This window comes from Pollicipes pollicipes, unplaced genomic scaffold (genome assembly GCF_011947565.3).
Source record: "Pollicipes pollicipes isolate AB1234 unplaced genomic scaffold, Ppol_2.1 Scaffold_3087;HRSCAF=3621_pilon_pilon_pilon, whole genome shotgun sequence".
NCBI classification, from domain to species: Eukaryota; Metazoa; Arthropoda; class Thecostraca; order Pollicipedomorpha; family Pollicipedidae; genus Pollicipes; species Pollicipes pollicipes.
Genome location: NW_023596225.1, coordinates 36,074,141 through 36,086,898, shown reverse-complemented (window position 1 = coordinate 36,086,898; position 12,758 = coordinate 36,074,141). Strand labels below are relative to the sequence as shown.

General features: G+C 51.3%; 1 protein-coding gene across 1 annotated transcript in view; it reads right to left on the bottom strand.

Moving 5' to 3' along the window:
• LOC119090078 (putative dipeptidase NECHADRAFT_87110) overlaps positions 1-12,758 on the bottom strand; it is a 45,261-nt gene that overhangs the window by 1,237 nt on the left and 31,266 nt on the right. The window contains exons 3-6 of the mRNA XM_037212872.1: positions 11,567-11,744; positions 6,854-7,010; positions 5,250-5,382; positions 2,790-2,940 (exon numbers count right to left, since the gene is read on the bottom strand). Of these exons, the coding sequence (XP_037068767.1) occupies positions 2,790-2,940; positions 5,250-5,382; positions 6,854-7,010; positions 11,567-11,744 (619 nt within the window). The remainder of the gene's footprint in view (positions 1-2,789; positions 2,941-5,249; positions 5,383-6,853; positions 7,011-11,566; positions 11,745-12,758) is intronic.

The following is a 12,758-nucleotide window of genomic DNA, read 5'->3' as shown; positions in this document are numbered from 1 at the left end:
CTGTTAGGCAGAGGCCGATACGCAATTAGTTTTTGTTAGTGCAGGCGAAATGGGACCAGGCCCTACGGCTCCGGCTGCGCTCCTGGGGAGAGACTTCCAGTCTAAAGTGCTCGGAGGGGGCACGCGAACACTGCCTCCTGCCCACAACCTAAACAGATAGGTGAGCAACTTTCAGCTTGGATACTTTAGAATTCCTCAACAAATGGAAAAAGAAACGTGTGATAATATGGCTCGTTCGGGCGACTACGCATCCTCCTACTTGATGCACAGAATATTGTTTAAACGACTACCGCGTGTTTAAGCTTGTAATCAATCTACAGCCGAATACATCAGTGTTTCAGTAGAATTTTGATTTCATTTGCTGTCTCGTTGCAGTTTATCCCTCATTCGAGTTATCTGTTAGCAGAAAAAACTCTGACTGTAGCACGGTGGATATTTAAAGCAATTACCGCAATTTTGCTTGATCTGTTTTATAATAGCCTCCAAAAGGATAATGTCACCTCTGTGAAGTAGGCTAGCTGCCCACTTTCCCTTTCCTACGACATTGCATTAATTATTGAAATTCCAAAGTTGTTGTTCTGACCTGTTACAAAATACCCCAGTGACTGGTGCGTACACCACTTCAAAGATTTAATAGGCACGTGGCCAATAACTGCGCACCAACATCAACTGCTTCATTCATGCCATGTCAAATACGGCTGATCATTTAGCAAGCCTGGTTTGAAGCTGCACTTAAGACAGGTAAACGATGTGTGCCGTCCAAAATGAATGCTGCACTTGATAATTTTTTTGAGACCTTTACTAGGTTCTGTTCAGCACTTCGGCTTGTTCGAAGCTAAATCACCTGCAATAAGACTGAAGACATTATCCTTGTAATAGAGTTAGCATTTTTTGAAAATAACTGCTTAAAGTGGCAAGTACCTATCAACCTAGCCTGCCGCAAATGTGGTTATCAATGAATCTAGACTCGTTTTTTACAAACGGCACACTAGATTCAGGTGTCTTGTGATATTTCACCGTTTGTAATTTAGAAAAAAAAACTCCATGGATAGTATTGGGAGCCCTCAGCAATCAATGAGGACAAAAATAGCACGGTGAACGGGAGGGCAACCCCGGCAGAATACAAGTCCGTACCCCAGTATCATGTCATGCACGCGTCCTCCGGGGAGCCCCATAGTTAACCTGGCGCTGATACCTTTCAAGCATCCGCTTCGTGCCCTGGACATACCGCACGAAAATACTTATTTAGGTGGGAATTCAAACTTCATGCACATACTCTGCATAACCGGCCGCTCACTCCACCATCTCAGTACCCCCTTCAGAAGTAGCGTGCATATGTATTCCGAACTCGACAACAACTCGACATGAACTGGTTGAGAGATAAAATAGTTTTGGGTAATAGCCTGGGAGGCAAACACCCAATAGTAAACGCAATTACGACAGCATTTGATGTGAAAACGTGATATATTGGTAAATTATTACAATGGTTACTACACAACATGAAGGTTCATTCGATAAATTAGGTACAAATTCGTATCCATAGCCCACTCGATACGAATTAGCATGTGTCTTTAACCTTGACAACAAATCGTGACCACTGCCTAGGACTGTCAGAGTATTTCAAAGTTGGTACAGCACCACAATTGAAACCTTTTAAGTTGGGACTTACGGAAGATAAGCCACTCATAATTTTTTTTAAAGAACAGTATGCTGTTCCTATTTACCTGAAAGTTCCTTTTGACCATATGAAGTGTAGGGTTCAGGAAGAGCCAATAAATAGACTAAGCACCTACGAAAAGTCACGTCAGTGGTTTACACGAGTTGTACATTGTGAACGGGGCTTCTATTGTGCCCCTGGAAGTTGGTGCCCCTGATGATTAGGGTTTGGCGTATGTTGTGGTGCCTTCTGAAGCTGGGTACCTATTTGAAATAAAAGTTATGATCCTCAAAATAAAGGTATTGGTGCTCCATCGCCGAGTAGACCGATCCAGGATTTTGTGAAACGACAGAACACGGGTATCACAGCGCTCCGGGAACTTGTTGCCTGTCAAAAAAACACAAATTAAGGATATTTTTGGTGTTTCTACAATTTGGTTCCTTCAAAAAATAAAGGCTACGTGAATCAGAAATGAAAGGTTTGCATCCCTTCACTATGAGGTTTTGATGCCCCGAATCGTCATGTGTTTTCGTGTCCCAAATCATCATGAGGTTTTGGTGCCCCTTCGGGGCACCAAAATCTCATAGCACCCAAGGGGACATAGCCCTATGCCCCTGCAAGGGGAAATTACCCTATGGATGCTAGATTAGCCCTGGATCCCAACAACAGCTGAGGTTTTGTGCCGGCGCCAATACGGCATCATTAGATGCAGACAAAACCGCAACTCCAGATCGCAGTGGGGAGGGGGTGATAATCCCGTGGCTCGCAGAACAAACGCCCATGGCGGCCGGATCTGTGGTCCCGGGGTACATCTGTAACCCCTCCAGATGCAGACAAGACTGGGTACCTACTCCAGATCCCAGTGGGGAGGGGGTGATAGTCTCGTAGCTCGCAGCACAAACGCCCATGGCGGCCGGATCTATGGTCCCGGGGTACATCTGCAACCCCTCCAGATGCAGACAAGACCTTAACTCCAGATCCCAGTGCGGAGGGGGTGATAGTCTCGTAGCTCGCAGCACAAACGCCCATGGCGGCCGGATCTATGGTCCCGGGGTACATCTGTAACCCCTGCATTCGCTGGTGCCTGGTACACGGGCGCACGGGCCATCCCAGAGCGCTGCCTGCCACGTACCATGGGGTGTCGCAGGTGTGAGTGAGCGTCATGTAGCGCACACCCAGCTCGTACATGGCGCGTAGCGACGCCAACGTTGACTGAATGCTGTGACCTCCCTCCAGGCCGATCAGGCTCACAATCTTCCCCTCCTTGTGGCCCTGCAGGATGTCTGAAATATATTCTCATGTCAACGAGCCGCTTGGATTCCTTCTTGGCTCAGTGCGTGTTTTGTAAGAAACGTCTTTGGCAGAAGTGCTTCCGTACAGAATGTACATGCCACAGGCCAAGGGAGTTCGTTCGAGGAAAATACGTATAAACGTTCCATGCCGTAATGTGAATATAGAGACACCCTATCATTTATCTCATCACTGATCACAAGGAAATACATTTTTCATCCGTTAGTTAGGCTGCGACCTAGGGTGCTAAGGTGCTACGACCAGGTCAGACAACTTAAGCCTAGCATGCAGCGAGTTATGCGAGATGAATTTTCAGCTGCTGTCATAAATAATTACGCGCAGCCGCGGCCGTGCAAATGAAAGGTACCCGGCACACAACTTTCCCGTGACTCGGCCCAGTCGAACACTTGATCTTTCCCACGTTTCAACTCCTCGTCTCCCTCCACTCCCCCCCCCCCCCCCCGCTTCACCATGCCCGGCAGCCGTCGGGCCTTGTCCGCACGTGGGCTCAAACTTCCACCGCCCCGAGATAGGGCGCAATTACAAGTTAGCGGGCCGCCTCGCGGCCGCGCCGCGCGCCGCGCCGCCGCTATCTCTCGGCCTCAGACGGGCCCAAATCCGGGCGCGCCGATTACGGCCCATGAGCGCCAGCCTCGCCGCGTGGCCGCTAATTGGCCCATCCGGCGCGGCCCGCGCCCGGCACGACCGCATAAAGCCCCAGAAGCTATTAGCGACGCTCGCGCGCGTGAGAGAGACGGCCGTTGCTCGGGCGCGCCCGGACGGCGGCAGCGCGACCGCTGTGTCCCGGGCATAATTCCCCCACTAATTGGGCCGCCGTGGTTTACGACTACGGACAGGCGACACGCCCTGAGGTCGTGGGCAGAAAGTGTACGAATATACGGTCGGGATAACCGACCGCCAGACAGCTTCATTTGCAAACGTGCAGACGCATATGCGATAATTAGTTATCGTCACGCACGATAGCCACCAACTAAATTTGAGATTCTATCTACGTTTGCTAATTGCTGCTGACATTTAGCAAACACCAATTGGGCTGTTGGCCGTTAGGATAGACGCGCTAAACATGTTAATTATGACGTTGCACGTCCACTATACGGCAACGGGTTCAAGTTTTCGACAGACAGAAAGGGTGGTCGAGTGTTCCATTCTCTGGATCCTCTAAATAAAAATTGTTCTCTGGAGACAGCTGGAGGCAATGCAAAAATCTCTTCAGATCTTACAGATTCCGATTTTAGAGGCGAATGCAGGTTGCAGATGCATCAACATGCATGCATATTCAGCGATCTTTCTGAGAACTCGCGCTGCAGGACGGAACATTCTTTGGCATGCGCTACAATGCCGACGTGTGGGTGATGTGTAAAATGCAGATCGTATTGATAATTGGCCAAAAAATACAACGTGTTCATAACTAGTTGATAAATACACAATAACTTGTTGCTAAATGCAGTCGTGTTCATATCTGGCTGACAAATACGTCATAACTGGCCTCTGAATTCCACCCTGGGTGTTTCTTCGTTTCCATCTGCTACACCCACCCGCGAGCTGGACGAATTGTGCAAGTACAATACGTCTGTTTGACCGCACTGTTTGACCGTGAAACAGACCTACGACCGTACGTCTGTACGGTCGTAGGTTTGTTTCCGGGCGAAACTAATGAGCAAAAGATCCGAGCGCAATCAAGCGAACGGAGCTATCCTGAGCAACATCAGGAACAGTAAGAAGGCCCGATCGGCGTGCTGGCCTCTACCGACTGTTGGGTTGCTGTCCTGGAAGGGCGGTTGTCGCCTCAGAAAGCAATTTGCGGCCTGCTGGCGATACCGAAGTGGGAGGGTGAGCAAATAAGGCTGTTTATTCCACCTCGGTGGTGGCACCACATCCAGGTGAGCCGACGCAACTATGGACGTAGGTCTAGACGGAGTTCAAACGACTCCGAGTCGGGAAAAAGGTTGAGTGATGGTCTGCGACTCATAAACAGCAGTGTTTTCTTGTCCGATGCGCATCAGATGACCGCCAGCAGCGTAAACACGTCCAACGTGCATGAGATGACCGCCAGCAGCGTAAACACGTCCGACGTGCATCAGATGACCGCCAGCAGCACGCACTCGTCAGACGTGCATCAGATGACCGCCAGCAGCGTAAACTTGTTTGACGTACATCAGATGACCGCCAGCACCGTAAACACGTCCGACGTGCATCAGATGACCGCCAGCAGCGTAAACTCGTCCGACGTGCATGAGATGACCGCCAGCAGCGCGCGCTCGTGCGCACTACACCAGCTCACCGTCGGCCGTGAGCGCCAGGCTGAGGTAGTCCGAGTATTGCCGCACCACTCTTTTGATGAGGTCCACCTGTTCCAGCGTCATCTGCACGGCGTTCTTGTACTGCGACTCGCACGGCACATACGCCGCCCAGAACTGAAACACAGCGCGCGGACATGAGCAGAATAGTCCTCCGCAGCGGGCGCATGCCCCACAATGGGGCTGGGTGGGGCAAGGCCAGTCGTTTTGAAGCTAACCGTTTCCGTGCATCACTTAGGATCTAATGGTAGAACGCACAGATGAATGTGCCCCCCTTCCCTCCCCCCCCCCCCCTCCCCCGGAACCCGTGTTCTTAAACTGATGCTCCAGTCAGCCCTCATAGACGGCGGTCAGCACGGCACAAAAAGCAGCACTCGGACACAAACAAACAAACAAACACACACACACACACACACACACACACACACACACACACACACACACACACACACACACACACACACACACACACACACACACACACACACACACACACACACACACACACACACACCACACACACACACACAAAAAACACTGCCGATGCCGCGGCGTACTGTACCACTCGCGACCAGGAGGAAAGCAAGAACAGTGGCTATCCGTTAATGGCGGACCGTGTTTGCATGCCGTTCAATCTTAGCGCCGCCTTTGTCTCCAAAGCGACCGAAACGGCGCGTCGCCGAGCCATTGTCCAGCTGAATGCATTCAGGTGCTCTTGCGTGGGGCGGAAACAAAGCGCACCATCCGGGGCTGATCAACCATGGGGCCGCCAATGCGAGCCGCACAAACAGGGCAGTCCGGGGCAACGAACCATGGAGAAATCCCGGCGCAGTGCTGAATATCTAGCGTGCCGAACGGGTGAGCGCAATAGACGGGCCGTTCCACCACAGCGTCTGGATGTGCACGTGTGTGGGCAGGAGTGTGCGGCGTCAAACGTTGAACCGTAAGACATAGGAAACCTGCGTGCTTTGGACGTCGGCATATGCATTCGGGTTTTTCTCTTCGGGAGCATTTTACTGAACCCTGCAAGTGATTGACACCGCGTGACACCGTTGTTAGCCCCGGAACTCGTGCTATCATTAAGTAAGGCTGAGTCGCGCCGCCACGACACTAATGACAGGCAAGAGAACGGCAGCGTGCATTGTTCTAGCTGTTAACTGCGTGAGCCCAGTGCATGTTAGGCGGTGTGCCTGCAGTGCCGCAGAAAGGATGTTGGCATTGCTATATCATGTTAGCTTTCCGGGTACATATACACGGCTCAGTAAGAGCGACATCGTTAACGTGAAACTCGTGCGTCAGCTATAATGCGAATGGTGTTTCTTGCATGTAGCCACGGCTGTGCCACCAATTCGTCTATGGTATAGGTTACATAGGCACAGCACAGGTCCGCGCGAGAACGTCATATCTTCCGACGACGAAGCAGCCAATGCTTTAGCAAGCTCCTCCGTATCAAGGCCAGACGGCATTCTCCACGTTTCAGAAGTCAGCGTGATTTTGCTCGGAGCAGCCACAGAGCTAAACGCTTGTGTGAGGCACGCACGTACGCACGCACGCACGCACGCACGCACGCACGCTCACGAACACTGACCTGAGCGCCGACGTGGCCTTCCCGTAACCTCGGGATATCGGTGTGCGACCACTGGCTGGAGGCCCAAGGCTTGACCCGCCGGAGGTCGGCCGTAAAGTTGAATATCCGCAGGTTGTTGTGCACAAACTTCCTGATGTTCCACGGCAGGTCGTTGTGCCTGAAACCACAGGGTGCCTTGAGTCACAGCGTGCCTCGGTGTTTGGGTCATTATTGAGGGCGTCGGTGGAGTGAGTGCGGTGCAGAATGGCCGTGGCTAATGCGCGGGAAGAGAAAAGCTGGACGACAGAACCGGTCCAGGCGGGTTGGATTGCTGCCATTTAACATTTGAACTGGAATTTAAGAGCCCCTAACGCCTTTTGGAAGTGCTTCTTAGGGATGCCTCGACATCAGTCTGCACTAACCAAGGTCCGGGATGCTCTTTGGAAGGGCGAAACCAAGACTCCCACCTATAAATGCGATGGCAGTTGGGTTCGCGGGGAGCGTCGGTCAGATGAACTTGGCTTGAATACGCAGTGTGCATTACTGCACAAACTGCGTTAGACTAGAGCACGTGGCTTGCACTTGAATGGTATAAGATGAAATCGAAATCAGTGCAAAACAACCATACCTCTTTTACAAAGCCCATGATCTCGCATGCCCCATACTTCAGGCCGCATTAAAAACGTGCGATATGACCCATCCTTATTATAAATCATGGGAACAGCCAGGTGTTTTTTTTTTTTTTTAAAGGAGAGACGGAACCCAGCCATCACTCAGCATAAGAGAACCTAGGGGGAGGGAGCGGGAGCCCTCTCTGGTTGCGCCTGAGTTGCGTACTGTCAGCTGTCAACTGAGTTGCGAGCCAAATAAATGTTTCACAGCGCACCACGCAGGTTTGCGTCATCGCTAATGTGGTAATAGTCCGCACCTAGTCGGCCGGTAATCCTTGTGCGCCCAGCTTGAAAATATCCCAAACTCCAACACCTTAACATGCTACATAAAATAAAAATATGGTCGGAAGCCTCGCCACGTGGAAATAAAACCGTATACCATTTTCAAATTTACATCGATGCTTGAGTCCATAGAGGTCACGATCGTTCAAAAATTGTATGGCATGATCCTCGTGCAGAGAAGTCGGGAAAAGGAGTTCGTTTCATTCCTTTGTGGGTAGCAACACTGAAAACCGAATTTCATGGCAGTTCCATAGAAAAACGCAGCTCCGTTCGGAGTTACAGTATGCAAGCAAAAGGAGTAAATAAAGTCAGTTCGTTAACACCTGAGTGTATTTTTGTTTTGTTAGAGGGGCTTTGGCTCGTTTGGTAAAAGAAGTAAATCAACTGAATCTAAAACTGGGTAATATCGCATTCTGAGTCAGAATCAATGCCATTCAAAACCAGATAGCTCTTTGATTCGGATAATATTACATTCTAGGTCAGGGACAAGGCGATTCGAATCCGAACGGTTTTGATTCGCCACTACATAATGACGAGTACCAGTTACCTGTTATATGCAGATGCCGAAAACATCATTGTTTACAATGTCCCGGCCCTATAAGGTCACCGGTCAGGTTTATCTTAGTTCACAGGATGCCACTTTGATACGCCTGGCCATACCACATCTGAGGCTTTAAAGAGAACATTTACATATCGAGGGAAACGTTTTTCTTAACAGGCCAGTTGACCCCTGACCTCAGGTCACAGTGCTTCAGGACACTGTAACACACGCCCGCACATGATACCATGGGTCATATTCGCACCTCGGTAGGTGCTTTTTCACCCGAAGCAAACGGATCTTTAAAATTGTATTCAAAATAGGTACAAGGCGATCAAGCCTAGTCAGATTGTGTGAAGTAAGGCCACGTCAATATTCCAGACGGTGTGTCACGTGACGCTGGAAATGTGGGAAAAGCATGCATAAAAACATCTTGATGTAAGGCCGCGTGGCAAAGCAATGTAGGGGCGATATTTAGCAGAGGTGTGACTAAGGGGAGAATTTTTGCGTCGTGCCTCCCCCTTCCTCCTCCCTAGAGGTGGCGAGGGCCCTCTTGAGGTCGCCGAAGACGCTAGTACTCTTGGACGGTTTAAAACGCCCGTACTACTTCTAAAAAGACCCCGAGGAGGGGAATTAAACTGGGATCAAAAACTTGAAAAGGCGCTCTGAATCCAACAACACGACCCGTACACAGACGGAAAGGGGACCCTTGGATGAAAGGACCACCCATAATCCGTGTCGACCAAGGGAGGAATCTTGACTACGTCATTACCATCCAGAACCATGTTTTAAACGAGACTAAATATGTGACCTGGCATGAGCTCATTAACGCCAGACTGGTCCTCAGAGCAGCTCCGACACATCCCGCTATTCTCTTCCGGCCGAGCTCTTACAGAATGCGAAGAACAATGCAAAACAAGACGCAGAAACAACACACAACTGGGCAGAGCCTCACCTTATGCTCGTAACAGGCATCGGGGCATTGTGATTACTGCAAGCCGTCAAAGTGTCATACGGTGTGCGCTTATTGTTGGCCTCTTGAAATTGCATGGCATGGTAATGTTTTTACGTTGTGAAACTGAGCCCAATTACACATATCATAAGCCATTAGCCTTAGGTAGACAACGCTACACACATCACACACCATCGAAACAGAATATCGGAAAAAGGACAGAAAGTCTGGCCGTCTACATCCGTCCACTTTGTGTAATCGACGAAAAACAGAGCAGACACTTCAAGGAGGCCCCAGGATTGGCAAGGGATAAGGTGCTGATTCCTGATATCCAGCGAACCATCAGAGCGAAGCAAAACCGGGCGGCTTTCCTTAGCGACGCTATCACCTCCTGCCCTGAATTCCAATACCGACTGGATCCAGTTTCACTGAGCAGCTAAAACGAAAGGCAGGCGCACGGCCACTCTGCACTGAGCTTTAAATAATGCATCCAGAGTTAGTCGCCGGGCGCTAAAGCAAAACGTGCCCGGCATGGGCGGTTCGGACTCGCAGAGAGATCCTCCAGGCGCTAGGCGTCGCGCGCTGTCAACAGGTCCCGAATGCCTGGCGTGTCGTCAAAAGATCCGGTAAACCTCTCAGGGAGAGCCGGCATCAGGCTACTTCCGACGCGGCATCAGGCCACTCGCATTGCAAGTTCCGAACGCCATTTGCGCTATGGCCCGTCAGGAGGCTCGATGCGGGCCGCTAGGTTTCTGGGAGCCGACTGCCGGCGCTGGACGCCTGGGGAATGCCAAGTGATGATGATTTCGGCTTTAGAGCCCGGGCCGGACGTACGCAAGCACCTATGAGAGTGAGAAAGGGCTTCAAATTTAAATGGGTGCGCTTTGGGCAAATGTGACACCCGAGACGACGGACAACGCCGATCGACCTCCATTGTGTTAATCGGTGTTCACTGTTGCCATGGGGTACCACAATCGTCCGAGGAAAATTCATTTCCAGGTAAATCTCCCTCTTACTCACATACCATTGTACCTTTAACATTAGCATATATACCTGGGCTTACATACGCTTCTTCTCCAGGCGGTCAATAGCATCTCTCTTCTGACCTGAGTATAGCGTTGACAGTGTCTAACTACGTCAGATGATGCGGCCAAGGCCGCGCTACATCCATATTGCACTCGGGCAGCACTGCATTTGAGCTGGGACAACGCCGTGCTACGGCTAGGCAACGCCGCTACCATGTCACCAATGCCGTGAGAGCTAGCGTAACACCAGCCCGATACAGCTAGTGACATAGCACTCCCCTGGGGTTGGAACACCTGAAGCATCTGTTCGGTAATGTACAGGCAGGCGTCGCACATCCGTCTATGAGCGGCATTTCTTCTGCGATATTTATTTTCCGGGGGATGCTGAGCCACCGTTGCTGACATGAGCTCCCCCAGTACTCCCTTAAGCTCCTTCAATGCATATGAGCAAGGAGGGAATATTTCAATAGAAATATTGCAGGACAATTACATCACGTAGGTGGGGTACTAGGTACTTGGTACCCTAACATCCGACTACCATTATCAAATTATAGTTGTTCCAAATGGTATCCTGTGGGCAGGCAATGTGTTTGTCATTCTAGCCCAGATAAAAGTTTACGTATGCCTGTTCCAACAGTCGCAAATGCATTTGTCGCACAATCTTGGCTGTGGTGGTTATACAAGATCATCGACAGCGGTAGTCATCAGTGATCCCTTAATTAGACTCAATTAGATGTTTTTCTGTGAGTTACATCCGAATCCAAGAGTTGAAGAAAAGGCCAGCTTACATCAAATCGAATAAAAAAACAGTTTCTCCCCCAATATTTCTTCTGAATCTACGTTTCAATGAAAGCAACAGTATCGGGGACGCAAACTTATGTGACCGAGACCAAGGGATAAATCAGGTTCTGGGAAAGGCTAGGCCAAACTTCTCGACTGAGCCTCCAAATCGATTTAAGGAAATGACACCCTTGCTGTGCAGGAACTGTTTGGCTATGCACAGACAAGCGTTACCCACCCGTATATGAGCGGCACCTCCTGCAGGATCTGTTCGGTTGTGTGCAGGCAGGCGTTACCCACCCGTCTATGAGCGGCACCTCCTGCAGGATCTGTTTGGCTGTGTACAGCCAAGCGTTACCCATCCGTCTATGAGCGGTACTTCCTGCAGGATCTGTTTGGCTGCGTGCGGGCAGGCGTTACCCACCCGTCTATGAGCGTCACCTCCTGCCGAATCTGTTTGGCTGCGCGTATGCAGGCGTTACCCACCCGTCTATGAGTGGCACCTCCTGCAGGATCTGCTTGGCTGTGCGCAAGCGCTGCTGGAGGCCAGCCCGCGGCTCCAGTTGCAGCACCAGTGGTACGCTGACGCCGACCCCCGCCGCCAGCGCCACCACCAGCACCGCGCAGCACAGCCAGCACACGTAGCCGCAGGCTAGCCGGCGACCTGCGGCAAGGTCGCACACCGGCATCACGACCCGGCGGTACGGCGAGGTACACGGGTAGGTACAGGCGCAAGGACATTGTCACGACGACGTTACAGGTGGAAGTTCAGTGGAGTGTACAAGGAGGTTCTGCGTCGGTGAGGCGGTCGCTGCGGTCTCACGGGTGGTACGTCAGGGAGCTATGCGGCGAGCTCACGGGTGGTACGTCAGGGAACTATGCGCCGAGCTCACGGGTGGTACGTCAGGGAGCTATGCGGCGGTCTCACGGGTGGTACGTCAGGGAGTTATGTGGCGAGCCCAGGGGCGGAGGGGCGGTCAGTGCTGTGGATTCTGGAGGACCTACAGGAGCGGGGATCGCTGTTTGGCCAGTCACGTTCATGCATAGCTCTCTTCGAACTTATTGACAAACGGAGATACTGAAATGCGAGGGAAATTGGTTACTCGAGCACGATTCGTACTACTATTTCGCATACAAATACCCACGGGCGGGGACTGAAGATTGAGTATAAATCGGATGGAAGGGTGGTCACGGAACAAGGGAGCCGTGCCTCCTCTGAAGGGTTAAATGTGCCAGCAGGTGTCATAGGCGTCGGGCAGGATGCGCCGCGTCAAACAACGCGGGTCTGACCACCCAGGCCAGTGGCTGCGACCTGCGAAAACACTAAACATTGAGGACGCTGGCATTGCAGGCGAATAACGGACGCTATTCCAGGAGACGGCTCTGCTGTTGATGGTGTAGCTACTGGCGATGGCGTAGCAGACTTTCGTGACGGGACGCCACACATCTGGAGAGGCCGTTTTCCCTGAAGTGGGCACAAGGCTGAATCTTTTCCCGCCGGACGCACGAGTGTCAGCTCTGCAAGTGTCCAGATAATATTTCATTCATGTGCCGACAGACTGCTAAGTTCGAAGATTGTCGGCCACCACGAGTTAGCAGCCTCTTGCCTATAATGAAATATGATTAAAGCGTCTCATGACGACGGTCGCGGCACAAGAACGGCAGAGAAATGAGTGCA